Genomic DNA, 15,603 nt, shown 5'->3' with positions numbered 1-15,603 from the left:
ATACAATAAAATATTGTGCCCAAAATTCAATAATCCAGTTCCCCAATTGAATTTAAAATTTCATTAAGTGATGACAAAAGCAGAGGCAGCATAAATGGATCTGTGTAAGGTGGTTTTGGAAGGTGTAAAGAAGCTATTGGAGGTTAGACTATGCTTGCAGTCAGATGGAGTTATGGGACACAGTGTCATAATGCATATTTTAGTATTTACACATTTGTAGATTGTGTTTCTAATCCCTTCAGATGCCTTAGTTAGAAATATAAGGAAACTTTTTCATATTTTCCCTCAACCTTTCCTTTACCTATCTTTTATTTTATTTTACATTTTCTGGTTATGAAACATCAATAATGATCAATTTAATCTAATTTTTTCTTTGTGTTTTACATCATAAATTAATTTTTTAGATGGTTTCCATAATAACACAAATTAGACATTTAAGGTGTTTCATTGTTTTGTTGCAGCAAAGTCAGGAGTACTAAATAACAGAGAAACCCAAATCCAGCACTCAGACATGGAGGAACAGATTTATTACATGTGGGCCCAGAGTAGAGTCGATCTCCAAATTCTGAGCCCCATTTTTCATTTTCTATAGGTTTATATAGGATTTCAGGTGGGATCGACATAACTTTCGCTAATTGGCTAATGCACTGCTTGGCAAAGTTTTGCAGGCAGGGTTTCAGAAGCAGAATGCAGGTGCAAGGCTGCACTTTTAAAGGCTGATTTACAGATGCAGGGGCAGAAATTACTTGTTAGATATTCTCCTGCTAGGCCATGTTTTCACAGACTGATTTACAGAAGCAGGGGCAGGGATCACTCATTTGATGTTTTCCTGCAAGATCATATTTCCCTGAGGAAGATGCATGTTACTCCTATTTCTTTTGTTAATAGGTCTAAGGCTCTCCTGTTTTGCAGGGCTACTGTGGCTAGTGAGTTGACTTGGCTCTGGAGGTAGACTATGGAGTCAACAACATGTTCTATGCCCTCATTTAATTCTCAGGAGAGTTTGTAATAAAAGTTGAAGGAAGAACCTAATCCTCCGAGTCCAGTTCCTATTTCTGCAACTATACCTGTTCCTATAAGGGTGGTGGCAAGCAATGTTTGTTTGGCCCACTCTTGGTGCAGGTTAAGGGCTTGTTCTACCTCATTTTCAGTATATACTGACACTTTTTGTGTTAAGAACACCGTGATGCAATTCCCTGTCCAATTGGCTTCTAAGCATCTATATGCAGTGCTCCCACATAGGAAGAACAATCCTGGGAGGTTACACTGGGTCACGTTGTTTGCTAGGGTTTTACTGGCAGTACATAAGTTTGCAGGGATTTTCCCCACCAATTCTGATGTTAAATCAGAGTTTTTCCCCAGATAGCAGGTCATATTGTTTTGATTGCCTTCTGAGAGAACTAGCTGGACGTTGAGGGCCATGGGGCCAACAGGGGCAACTACATTTATAATTTTAGCTAAGGTTTTTTTGGGGGTCCACCCTGGAGGAGATGGGGTGCCCACAAGGTTTTTCTCGAGGGGCAGGCAAGTCAACAGATGTTGGTGTCCAGGTGAGCGTTAAGGAGGAGGGTATTAGTGGTGTTGACTAGCTGCTCCACCTGCTGAATGGGGGCTATGAGCTGAGTAAGTTGGCGGAGTCATTTGAGGTTTGCCCACTGATATAGATATTTGGGACCTTTGGCTAGTCAGATGAGTTTGGCGCAGATCTGTTTTAGGACTTTTTCCTGGGCTTGGTTGTGCATTCCTCCCCCATCAGACATGTCTATTTGTGGGAGATAGGTCCAGCCTACAGTTTCCCCTGGTTTACCCCAGGTTTTGCAGCCCCAGTGTTTCACTATACCCATCCAGAACTTTTGCCCATTTTCTGAACATAGGGTAAGAGTTTGGATATCGTAACATTTTGCTGGCATGTAAGTGTAATATTTAAAGGCAGGCACAGGAGACCATTCTTTCTTGAGCTGCTTTAGCCTCTGTATAGCAGTGGATACTATGGCCTTGTAGCACCCAGTACAGTGGGGGTAGGCACTGGCAGTGGCCCCAAGCCAAGTGAAGAAAACAACTTAAAATAGCAAAGCATCCCACAAGACTTGAGTACACTATTAACATTAGTATCCTCTCAGCTACTCTCCAGTCTCTGGGAGGTGTAGCTTCCAGTCCAAAACAGGAAGCTGAGCAGTCCAAAGAGTAGTAGGAACCACAGGAAACAGGAGTACATCTAGTTGGGTGATGATGATTCTCGGTGGCTCTGGGCAATTCGGATTTTCAAGGAAGAGTCAGGTACAGGGTAAGCTATCCAGTAGTCTTGATTTTTTTTTTAATTGAAGTGTGCCCTTTTAACTCTAATATGATGAATCTAAGGGTCAATACCTAAAACTTTAAGAGCAGTGGAGTTACAAGGATAACAGTATGTGGGCCCATCCAGGTGGGCTGGAAGGGCTCCTTTTCCCAGTCTTTTACCAAAGGTAGGTCTCCAGGTAAGTGTGGGTGTACTGGGTGGCCTAATGAGATGGGATCTGAGATAGGATAGTTTTGTGTATTTGGGCCAGGGTTTATCCTTGTTGTTGGCTAAGTTCCCTTGAAGGAAAATATTAGGACCAGAGAAAGTGAAAGGGGTAAGAAAAGAAAAATATAATAGTAGTATTGATAGTGAATGTTCGCAAAAGAACCATGTGAGATCTCGGAGCATGGATATAAAAGATAGAAAACAGAACAGAGGTATTAGAGATAAAAAGTCAGAAATATTGGCGACTAACCAAAGAGAGGTGGAATGTAAGAGAAACAATAAATGATGGAGGCTAGAAAGATGTGAAGGAAAGGGAATAGCATTGGTAGCCAAAATCAGTACACACAGAAAAGAGGAAATTGAGGATGAGGAAGCACAGCAAATAAGAAGTGTTGCTTGCGATACCTAATATTAAAAAAGAAAAGAAAAAAGGTAATTAAAAAAAGTAAAAAAGGGGGGGGAAAGCAAGCAAGAAAAAAAGAAAGAAAAAGTGCCATGGTGGGATAAAGAGGAAGGAAAAGCAGTAAACAAACAAACAAAAAAACCAGACAAAGCCTTAGGCAAGGAATGCTCTTTGCAATTGAATAAACTGCTTAGGAGTCTGACCTTCCCCCTTTTTCCCTTCCTCACTTCCCTCTCTCCCAGGGTAATTTGAAGGCTGTGTGAGGGTTCCAGTAGGACATTCAAATAGGCCCCTGGTGAACCAATACACCTCAGGAAGTAATGTCTCTTAATTTCTTGAGAGCACCCACTTCTTGCCAGGGACCCTAAATATACTATTGCAAGCCTGCAAAGCATGTCTTACTGTCCCGCTCAGGTGTGCTACAAGGGGACTAGTTAATTGTTTGACTCCACCTTCTCTCAGACCAAGTTTCCTATCTCCCCAGGGCATTTAGGTAAATCAGGCTCTCTCAAAGGATTTGCCTCTCCTCTCTTCCTAGCCTCTCCCCAAGTCAGCTGATATGCTCCTCCAAACTCAATAAAATGGGGGACCAGACACTTGAACCCACACTCCTTGGATCCCTCTGTACCTCCCACCTAAACCCTCCCACTCTTGGAGTTAGTCCATGACAAGAGGACGAGGGCAATGCTGGATTTCGGGGAGGGCTGTGCTTGAGTAACAGAGGCCCAGGAAGATGTGGAGTTGGGGTACATAAGTCTGTGAAATGTGGGTTGCAGGGGTTCAGGGAACACAGGCTTGGGGTTCACGTGTTTGGGGAACTTGGGGCTTGGGAATGCTGCTGTGTGACTCGTAGTTCTCAGGGAGCACTGAGGCCCTTAGCCCTAGGGGGAAGGGATTTGTTTTCCCATGGCTTCCTAGTTCAGTGTTAGAAACCCACAGCTTTACCTTGCGGAAGCCCTAATCTTGTTGCAGTATCTCTAGATTGATGTCCAGACACCTCCTGCTTTGTAGGTTCCTGAAACAGCCCACTCTGGCAGGATTCCATCACCACTTAGCTGGTCCTTTGCAGGAGAGATGATGATGGTGCACGTATTCGGACACCATCTTGTACCACCTCCCTTCCCTCTGCTTCTTATTTGTAAGCATTTCATTGTAGCACTTCCCTTTCCCCCTCTTTATTAAAAAAAAAAAAATTTCTCCAACTTCCTCACCCACTGTATTTTAACTTTGCACACATTTCCAAATCTCCATGCATCTTGAATTAACTCATGTAACTCTGAATTGCCCAGGCAAGCAATTGTGCTGGAAGGCAGAAGCCTTGAACCACACTGTTTGGAGGGGCTCCTGTTAAAATTGTTTCTAGGCTGGGCTCTCCCCCAACAGGTTTTTCCTGCACATGTAGCTCTGGAAATGCAAGTGTGTTCTCATCCGTGGAGTTGGCTTCACTTTTTTAGGAGGAGGAGCATATTTATATTGCTTTTTATTTTTTTCCCTGGGAATACACAGAAGGAATTCAAAATGTAAAAAAAAAAAAATGGAGGAAGGAGAGGAAAAAGAAATGTTAGTGTGGAGTGGTAGGATGAGGAGGGAAAGGAAAACAAGTTGACATGTACTCAGATGACTCTTTTTTTTTTTAAGATTTATTTATTTCTCTCCCCTCCCCCCCTTTTCTGTTATCTGTGTCTATTTGCTGTGTCTTCTTCCTCCGCTTCTGTTGTCAGCAGCATAGGAATCTGTGTTTCTTTTTGTTGCATCATCTTGTTGTGTCAACTCTCCATGTGGGTGGCACCATTCCTGGGCAGGCTGTACGTTCTTTCACACTGGGTGGCTCTCCTTACAGGGCGCACTCCTTGCACATGGGACTCCCCTACATGGGGATAGCCCTGCATGACTCGGCACTCCTTGCACGCATCAGCACTGCACAGAGGCCAGCTCCACATGGGTCAAGGAGGCCTGGGGTTTGAACCACAGACTTCCCATGTGGTAGACAGATGCTCTAACTGCTGGGCCAAGTCTGCTTCCCTCAGATGACTCTTAACTTACTCTTTGACACTACAGGAAATTCAGCATTCCTGAAGAGTTTAGTGGACTGGCTTCACTTGTGTATGAATATGGAGGTGGAGATAAGAACTGGAAGGTAAAAATAAGTTCAGGCAAATGAAGGGTGTCCTGAGAACCTCTCCTCAGGGACTAGAAACCCTTTCCACATAAGCCCTAAGATTGCTCAGTTATACCTTCCCAAGACACCTTAATTTGGAGGACGGCTCTAGCCCTGTTCAGGACCAAATTTTGACCTGCAATCCACTTAAGCTGAACCAAGACCCTCCCTTTGTTACTGAGATCAGTGAACACTGTTGAGAGACCTTGAGTGCCACCAATTCTAAGGAAACACTTCCTAACACAAGATGCTGAAGGCCGTATTTATGTTTTCTTCTACAAGTTTAATGTTTCTACCTCTTCTAAGACTTTATAGATTTTCAGTTAATTTGTGTATATGGTATGAGATAGGGGTCTTCCATCTCTCTTTTGCATATGGATATCCAGTTCTCCAGCATCATTATTGAGGCTATTCTTTCCACCATTGAGTGGACTTGGAAGACTTGTCAAAAATCAATATGACATACATGTGAGGTTCTATTTATGAAATCATGCAGTCCAGTCAAAGAACCACACGCTCACAGGCATGTATTAGTTTAATTACTTGATCTTCTGAGAGTCACAAAAGAACATCAAGCTGTAACAGATCTTAAGAGCACACAATTGTATGCCAACAATTTAGAAACCTAGACGGAATAGATACATTCCTAGAAACACATGAGCAACCTACAGTGACTCTAGAAAAGAAAGAAAGTCTCAACAGAGCAGTTACAAGTAAAGAGATGAAATCCACATCAAAAACCTCCAATCAGACAATGATTTGGAAAGACAGCTCTCCACAGAAGATAAGCATAGGGCCAGAAGGACCTTGAAAAGATGCGCAACACCATTTGCCTTTAGGAAAATGCAAATTGAAACCACAGTGAGATACCTTTTCACATCCACTAAAATGGTTGCTATTAAAAACAGAAAATAACATGTAGAGAGGATGAGGATAAATAGGAACACTCTTTCAAGGCCAGTGGCAATGTCAAATCGTGGAGTGGCTATGGAAGAGAGACTGGGGATTCCTGAGAGATCTAAGTATAGAACTACCATATGACCTGGCAATCCACCACTAGATATATTCCCTAAAGAAATGAAAGCAGGGTCATGAAAAGATGTTTGTACACCAGTGTTCACAAGGCCATTATCCAGAATTGTGAAAAGATGGAAGGAACTCAAATTACCAATCAACTAATGAATAGATAAGCAAAACATGGTATACACACACACACACAGGCATACAATGCAATATTATTTAGTCATAAAAAGGAGTGGAATTATCCCCCTTATGCAAGCGTGGTTCCAAAAAAAGAAAATCTGTTAATATAATACACCATATTGACACAAAGGGAACAAAAATGATCATCTCAATTTACGTGGAAAAGGCATGTGACAAAATCCTGTTTCTTTTCCTCATAAAATCACTTAGAAAAGTAAGAATAAAAGGAAATGCCCTCTACACGAGAATGAACACTGTGGCAGTTTGAAATAACCAATGGACCTCCCAAGCGTCATAATGTTTGTAAACCCCCGAAAGACATTATTTTGTAAATGGGCCTGTTCCTCTGAGTGTAACCCACTTTGATTGCCTTAGATTCACCACAGAGGTCTTTAACTAAATTACCTGTTCAGATTTGGAATTGTCCTGAATGACACTGCAATGACAGAAACAGACGGTTATATATCCTGCCAAAACGTACAGAATTGTGTGGGAGAGAATGTAAACTACAATGTAAACTATAATCCATGCTTAGCGGCAATGCTCCAAAGTGTGTTCATCAATTGCAATGAATGTACCACACTAATGAAAGAAGTTGTTCGTGAGAGGAAAAGTGGGAGGGGTGGGGAGTTGGGCATACGGGAATCCCTTATATTTTTTTTATGAAACATTTTATGTAATCTTAAGTATCTTTTAAAAATAAATAAAAATATATTTTTAAAATTGACCTGTGAAATGTGGGCTTTGATTCAACCAAGTCAGGAGGGTGTGACTCATGTTTGAGTACCCACCCCCTTGATATAAAAGGACTCTTACTCAAGACAACACACAGGAAGAGAGAAGAAGACAAGGAAGAGAGAACTTTGTCAGTTCTGGAGCCCTGAGGAGAGATGAGTCTGGGCAAGCCTGATTGCTTGCCCAGAGAGACAAGCCCTATGCCAGCATAAAGCTGAGATTGGGAGAAACTGGGCGGGCAGCCTTAAGAGGAAGAAAGAAGGAGGCAGAGAACACCCACCATCTTGTCTCAACACATGGCAATTGACTTTGGTTGGAAAGCAGCCATGCGTTGGAATCTGTATGGCCTTATAAGTGTAAGTTTTTACCACAAATAACTACTCTTTGTAAAAGCCAAAAGATTTTTGGTACTTTGCTTCAGCACCCCTTTGGCTGACTAATACAGGCATATAGGAAACAAACCACTGCAAACATCATACTGAATGGTGAAAGATCGAAAGCTTTCCTTCTAAGATCTGGAGCAAAACAAGGATGCCCACTGTCACCACTGCTCTTCAGCATTGTACTGGACATTCTAGCTAGAGCAAGCAGAGAAGAAAAATAAATAAAAGTCATCCATACTGGAAAGGAAGAAGTAACATTTTCACTATTTGCAAACCACAAGATTCCATGTATAGAAAGCCTCATAAATCTACAACAAATATACTAACTAGAGCAAGAAAGAAATTGAGCAAAGTGATGCCCTATACAAATTTGTAATATTTGTGAATGATTGTAATGAGCGTTGAGGAGGAAATGAAGAAAAATATCCATTTCCAATTACATTTAAATCAAATATCTCAGAATAAATATAGCCAAGGTTGTAAAGAACTTATGTATGGGAACTACGAAACTGTGCAAACAGAAATCAAAGACCTAATAAAGGGAAAGACATTGCATGCTCACGGATTGGAAGGCTAAATATTGCCAAGATATCAACTCTACCAAAAATGAATGATAGATTCAATGCAATCCCAATGAAAATTGCAATAAACAGCTTTGCAGAAATGGAAGACAATCATCAAATTTATTTGGAAGGATATGCTATCCTGAAAAGTCACAACCATCATGAAAGACAGAGTTGGAAGACACAGCTTTCTTGACTTGAAACTTATTACAAAGCAGCAGTGGTCATAAAAACATGGTCCTGGCATAAGAATAAATATATAGATCAATGGAATCAAAGTGAGAGTTCACAAATTGACCTTCACTTTCATGGCCAACTGATTTTTCCCAAGGATGCCAGGTACCCTCAATGGGGAAATAATTGTCTCTTCAATAACTGATGCTGGCAGAACTGGACATCCATATGTAAAAGTTTGATGGAGGACAACTGTCTCATATCATATACAAAAATTAACTGAAACGTATAAAGACTTAAAAGAACTAGGAACATAAAACTTGTAGAAGAAAACTTAAGAAGTTCTTCAGAACCATGAGTTGGGCAATATTTAGTTTTGTTTCTTAAAAATATTTTTTATTATTATCATTCTTATTTTAAAGATACATAGATCACACAAATTATTGCATTAAAAAATATAAAGGTTCCCATATACTGCATTCCACACACACACACACACACACACACACTCCTTCCAATCGACAACTTCTTTCATTAGGGCGGTAGATTCATTGCATTTGAAGAGCACATTCTGGAGCATTGCTACATTGCATGGATTATAGTTTATTTTGTAGTTTGCACTCACTCCCAGTCCGTTCAGTGGGTTATGGCAGGTTATATTATGCCCGCATCTCTCCCTGCAGTATCATTGAGGAGAACTCCCAAGTCCTGAAAATGCCCCAGTATCACACCTCTTTTTCCCCCGTCCCTGCCTTTGGCAACTCCCATGGCCACTGTCTTCACATCAATGAAATAATTTAATTCTTCCAATGCTAGAGTCATGACAATTCTATAGGAGAATACCAGTAAATCCATTCTATTTTATTCCTGCATCCTGAGGAAATCAAAAGGGGGCTTAGATCCCACATGGCTGATGGATGGAATTCTCCCGCTTGCATTTGTAGACTCTCTTGGTTCCCTGGTGCAGTGGTTGACTATCCTCACCTCCCTGTTAGTTGACATGGGCAAGTCCAATGAAAAGGAGAGTAGGTGTTACAACTCTGCTGAGGCCCAGGACCCAGCTGGCATATAGACAGTCCAGAGATTCAAGTCTCCTGAGCATATACCAAACCCAGCACCTATCACAGGTAAGGGAAAAGTGACAGAAGAAGCATGCATAGAGAAGTCACATCTGAATCCAACTCCACACTCAGGAGCACAAATTCCACTGACGAGGCAGTGAACTCCAGAGCCATCTGTCATGATCAGAGAACCTGGGTGTGTCTGTATCCCTCAGAAGGACCCTTCCCTGGAGTTGCACCTACTTTGGCTGTCTCTGAGATCCTGCTGAGATGAGCATAAGTGCAACCCCTCTGAAGACCTCCCAATTCATTTTGAAGTCTCTTAGCCATATAAACTCATCTGTCTTTACCACTTACCCGTTTTATTCAAGGTACATCACCAGCAGGTGTTGATAGTAATACCTCAGCACCAGGGAGCAGAGTCATATCCCAGAGTCATATCCCACACTGGGGGGAAGGTAATGCACTTACATGCGGAGTTTGGCTTAGAGAGTGGCCACATTTGAGCAATGTGGAGGCTCTTGGGATGTAACTCTTAGGCACCCTACAGTTTAGGCCTACTTGTAATTTAAAGCACTTAGGCCCATAAACATAGTCATCAGTATCAAGGGCCCATCACTGGACCATCCTTCTTCACTGGTCTTTGCCCTTGTACTTGGGGTATTGTTGCTGCTCCAGTGGGGAGTGGGGCAGAGTTTCCCGGAATGGGAACTCAGCCCTCCCTCAGTTGTTGGAAACTCTGAAGTGAGGTATCATTGACTGGGAATGCATGGGTGGGAGGGAGCTCTCCAGGGCAATGTCTTCTTAGATTTTACACCCAAAGCAAAAGCAACAAAAGAAAAATAGATAAGTGAGACCTAATCAAGATTATAAACCTTTGTGCCTAAAATACCTTTATAATGAAAGCAAAAGCAATCTAATTCTATGGAAGGATATATGGGGAAACCATATATCCAATAAGGGTTTTCTGTCTAGAAAATATAAAGAATCGTGAAGGTCAACATATATAGAATGAAAGACAACCCAATTAAAAAACGGACAAAGCTGCTGTCAATTGCAGTGAAGTGGGCATCGCCATGCCAGAGTCCTCAGGATTGGGAAGTGAAATATGGCCTAGAGTGGACTTACCGGTATTCTACTATGGAATTACTGTGGCTCTAGCAATGGAAGAAATTATATCACTGATGTGGAGACAGTGGCCACTGGAGTTGCTGAAGGCAGTGACAGGGAAAAGGAGGCATATTATGGGGGCGTTTTGGGGACTTGGAGTTGACCTGAATGATATTGCAGGCACAGATGCAGGGCATTATATATCCTGCCATAACCCACTGAATGGACTGGGAGAGAGTGAAAACTACAAAGTAAACTATAATCCATGTGTGTAGCGATGCTCCAAAATGTATTCATCAAATGCAATGAATGTACACCACTAATGAAAGAAGTTGTTGATGTGGGAAAATGGGGGTTGTGGGGAGTGGGGCATATGGGAATCTCCTTCATTTTTTAATGGAACATTTTGTGTGATGTATATATCTCTGAAAAATAAACAAAATATTGCATCCGAGGCTGAGTGGAATCTCTCCTGAGTTATTTACGGTAGACTGAATCAAAATAAATGTTTCTAACAGTGAAAAAATGAAACTAAAAATACATTTTGAAACATGGGCAAAAGTCTTGGATATGGCTCCAAAGGGTAAAAAATGGCAAGAAAGCACATAAAAAGATGCTCACTGTCATTGCTATGATGGACATGCAATTCAAAACCAAAATGAGATATCATAACATACCCACTAGAATGGCTCTTATTAAGACATGGAAAAAAACAAGTACTGGAGAGGATGTGGAGAAATAGGAACATCCGGTCATTGCTGGTGGCAAAGGAAAATGGCCACACAGCAGCAGTTGGGCCTTGCAATATGGAGAAGGCATTCCCTCTGAAAATTCTGTGATGACTGGTCGCCATGGTTACTTCATGATGCACATCTGCCTCACGGTTCTAACTGTCACTCTGTGCCCAGAGAGATTTGAAGTTGGCGGCAGGTGGAAAAGCTCCCAGCTTCGTTCGTACGGCTCATAGAGATGGGAAATCTCAATTGCTGCTCAAGAGGTGTGAACATACTGACTTACTTAATCTAGTTACTACCCCTCAATTTGGCTAGTGATTTTTCAACAGAATATTCTCCTCATTCGTTTCTAGTTTCTCCTCTCTAACTCATCCTACAACATTTCGGATGAGCTTTATACTTGTCTCTTACTACTTCGTTCATATTTTAGATCCTTCTATCAAGCTGGTTGCCTTAAAATGAATCTCCCATTAGAAAAATTTAGTATTTCTTTTTAATGTTCTGTACCCTACCATCTTCTCCTCAGCTCCATGTCTGTTTTGCCGCTGTTTTTTTACTCAGCAAGGGCCAAGTAAATTATTTATTTCAGAATTTGGAGTTAAAATGGATGGCTAGACATCAGAAGTGAGGCATTTCAGAAGATGAAGTGTACTAAAGTTGGTTTTTAACATGCTTTACCATTTCTAAGCATCCTGAAATGCATACATAACTCAGTATGTTTAGGGAATCCATTGCTTCCATTCATATAACTAGTTTTCCAAAGCTAGTTATAAGAACTTGAGTTTCTAAATGTCAGTAAATGAACCAATATGCACCTTTCCTTTTATCCTTGGGGTTTATCCAAAATTTTCATTTGACAAACTTACTTATTGATGCTTTCACTTACCCACTGCCCTCCCTAATGGTAAGTATGGGGAAAATACTGTAATTTTTTTCTCCACCACCCAATGAGCAGCATACTTTCAACACACAGCAATAGATAGAAAAATAGGAAAATGAACTCATAGACATTGATAGATAAGCAAGTGCTTTGACACTTTCCCACACAGAGAAAAAAGATAATGTATATAGATGAGAAGAGAAATAATATTTATGCAGTCGGTGGCCCAGTAGCAGCCCAGTTCAGGTTTGGTATAACCAACATCCATAAAGAGAAGCATCAGGAGTCAAGCAATGTTCCCAGAATAATTCATGAGATGTATTCCTGATATACTGAGAGTTACTCTGTGTCTTCCCACCTCCCACAGGTGACCCATCTGAGGAACTCCCTAATGCCAGGGCAGATGAGGAGAACCCATCTAACACAAAGGTAGGGTTGACTTTCTTTATTTAAAATAAACGTGTTGGTTTCTTGGTTTCTTTCTTTTGCAATCAAATTCAGATTTGAAAATTTCATCATGTAGAGTATAGAATTTAGGTACTGTCTACTTGGGGGTAAGCAGGAATGGGTAGACGCTCTTACCAACGGACAGCTGGTGCCAGAGGGCCTTCAACATCGGTGGTGTCAGTTGGGAGACACTATGTAGAAGACCCCCTGCCTTAGTGGCTTTTTTTTTCTCCTTAGATTAATAATTTTGTAATTGTCTGCCAAAAAGGAATAGAAGGAAATACATTCTGGGAGGGTCTGCACCTTTTCTAATGGTGTCCTCTACTTTGCTTTTTTGTTCTTTGACTTAAGAGTGGATCCCCACCTGGTTTTCTACAGCAACTAAGAGAGCAAAGACCTGTGTAAACAATACCCAGCCTAATGTGATTCTCACATGCTTTCTTTTCCTTCATTACAGGTAGCCTCAAGAACAAGAGAACAAGGTGTGTATTCTGGAATCACTGAATGGCTGGGGATAGAAAATAATAGAAATCTAGATGAATAGGTGGGCTTTCCATGATGGCTTAGGTGGGGATAATTGGGATAATTCCCAGTTCCTTATGGGAGTGAGAATTGGGGATGGTGTGAGAAAAACTGATCTCAAGGGAAAGAACCTTGATCATGTTTCTTCAACTTTGATCATGTTTCTGGATGCAGCTGGGTTGCCCTTGGGTAGTGTGGATTAGTATTGATTGTAGTTGAGGCATGCCAATGAGTAAGTCTGTGTTATGTAACTGTGAATCTGAATGTGTGTATGTCTGTGTGCTTGTATTTATTCATACTAGACAGTGTTCCTGTTTACACGGGTAAATCAACATTGTCAACTCTACCAAGAAAATGATTCCTTCTGGCCAGTGCACAGTTTACATACAGTAACTTATTAAATCCTCATCACAGCCATATGTCACGCATGTGTTTAAAATACTGACACCTCAGCTGGAATGCAGAGGCACAGAGACCTATGTCAACAGTCTCACTAGAGCCTAAGATTTAGAGCCAAGTTCTGTACCCAGGCATGAGGCTCCAATTTTGAAACTGAACCTGCATCTAAAGCTCAGACATGGAGATATCAAACACTGTACATGGGAAATTTGGACAACATTAGCATCTATGCATGGACTTGAAAGTTTCCAAGCCTACCGAGTTTTCAACCACTGCTCATCATTATAAGATTTTGCCAGTGTCACATAACCCAGATTACCTCTCAAATTACCGTACTGCTAATTTCACATGCATTTGTCCAGTCACATATCTGAGAGTTCAAAGTCACTATGTAGGGAAACAAAGTCAATATCTCTTAGATTTGGGTCACTCATCATTACCTGGCCAGTATCTGATTAAAATCGGGAGATTCTTCTAGTGTATTTGCTAACATTAATGCCAGTAGCCCAAGAAATGTGCCAGTCTTGCAAGCCATGAGTTGTGTGTACAGCAGAAGGTAAGAACTCAAAATTTCCCTTGGTTGTTAGCCCAGGTCACCCTTACTGAACTGTCTTGTGCACCTGGTTAGAGATCCTCTGTGCTCAACCCATGCCTATCTCCTTAATGAATTCTCCAGTGTGGGCTGCTTAGTGCCATCACAGATCACGCACCAGCTCATTCATGAACACACACAAGGAATAAAAGAGGAACTTGTTATTATATAACATTTTCATAATCTACAACTTCTATAAATATAAAAAAAAATTTTAAGTTGAGAAGGAAAACACAATAGCAAAAAGAGTAACCTTAAATGTTAGGATTTCAACATTTTAAATTTCAAAATTGGATTTCCTATATATCAACAGATTACTGAATAAATACACAAAATACTGTGCCCAGAATTCAAAATTCCAGACCCTAAATAAACTGTAAACTTCCATAAAAGGGACAACAAATGGAGAGGCAGCATAAATGGACCTGCAGGAGGTGAAATGGTTTTAAAGGTGGTTAAGCTGTGCTTCAAAACAGATGGTGTTATGGGATGCAGGTTGTGTCATAATGAACACATTACTATTTATGCATTTGTAGACTTACCATTTGTAAGACACTTTAGGAATCCTTAGCTGGAAATCCAAGGAATCTTTTTCTCATTTTTTCCTGAACCTTTCCATTCTTTATTTCCTTCCTTCCTTCCTTCCTTCCTTCCTTCCTTCCTTCCTTCCTTCCTTCCTTCCTCCCTCCCTCCCTCCCTCCCTCCCTCCCTGCTTCTTTCATTCCCTCCTGTAATCATTGTTGTCTCTAATGACTCACTTTCTTCTTTCTGTTTTATAGCAAATATTGATTTTCTCTAGTTTTTTTTTTTTCATAACAACTCACTTAAGACTTTTAAGGTGCTTCAGTGGTTATGAAGCATGACTATATAAATAAAATAAATGCTTAACTTAAATGGAAGGATTCCTTTTAACAGTCTTTTGCATTAGTGACCTGTCTATCTTCATAGAAAACTTTTGCCAGATTTTGAAGTACATCACAGAACTGATTTCTTTGCATGGTTTGTTTGTAGTGTTACTTATAAGACTATACCCTGTATGACAAAAATATATTCAAAGTACAGATAGGTGTTTTCATTTCATATTTTTGCCGGGAAACAAATGGAATGAAAACCTTAACTTGAATATCTCATTCTCCAAGACATTAAAAGGCAAAAAAAAAAAAAAAAAAAAAGGAGAACTAAAAAGTTTTGATATTTGTCTCCTGTCAAATCATCCACAGTACAGGTTCTTTTGCAGAAGGTGTCACCTATACAATATGTCAATTGCATTGATGTATAGAAGGGATAATTGTATCCTGGATGTTCTGGATGCCTCTTAAATGTGCCAGAATGACCTATGACCTGGGTATAAAGATGAACACCAAGAATGGGTGCACACATGGAGAAACTCACCCATGATACTGTGGGGAGGGCGCTGTTACATTCACCTGGAAAACAGTGTTCTGGTATGGATTAGAGGCATGTGCACCTGTGACCCAGCAGTCCCTGTCCTTGTTCTATATAATCTAAGGGCCATGAATGAGGCATGAATGCGATGTCCACACAAAGGCCTGCAAAGACTCATTTGCAACAGTTAGATCCTGAGTAGTCATTCAGGGAAACAATACAGTGTATAAAATGTAGAAGGAATACACTTATTGTGCAAAGTCCTAATGTGATATAATTACTTGGCATTCCAAATAGCGAACGTTGATTCACACAGCAACAGCTTGGAATTCCCACAATATTCAGATATA

At 40.7% G+C, this 15,603-nt stretch overlaps 1 protein-coding gene across 1 annotated transcript in view; it reads left to right on the top strand.

The window, feature by feature from the left end:
• The window catches only part of LOC131273836 (uncharacterized), a 100,832-nt gene that overhangs the window by 64,832 nt on the left and 20,397 nt on the right, over positions 1-15,603 (top strand). Inside the window, exons 3-4 of the mRNA XM_058277994.2 lie at positions 12,275-12,336; positions 12,812-12,836. Of these exons, the coding sequence (XP_058133977.2) occupies positions 12,275-12,336; positions 12,812-12,836 (87 nt within the window). The remainder of the gene's footprint in view (positions 1-12,274; positions 12,337-12,811; positions 12,837-15,603) is intronic.

Source organism: Dasypus novemcinctus, chromosome 17, assembly GCF_030445035.2.
Source record: "Dasypus novemcinctus isolate mDasNov1 chromosome 17, mDasNov1.1.hap2, whole genome shotgun sequence".
NCBI classification, from domain to species: domain Eukaryota; kingdom Metazoa; phylum Chordata; class Mammalia; order Cingulata; family Dasypodidae; genus Dasypus; species Dasypus novemcinctus.
This window is presented reverse-complemented; position numbering and strand designations above follow the sequence as displayed.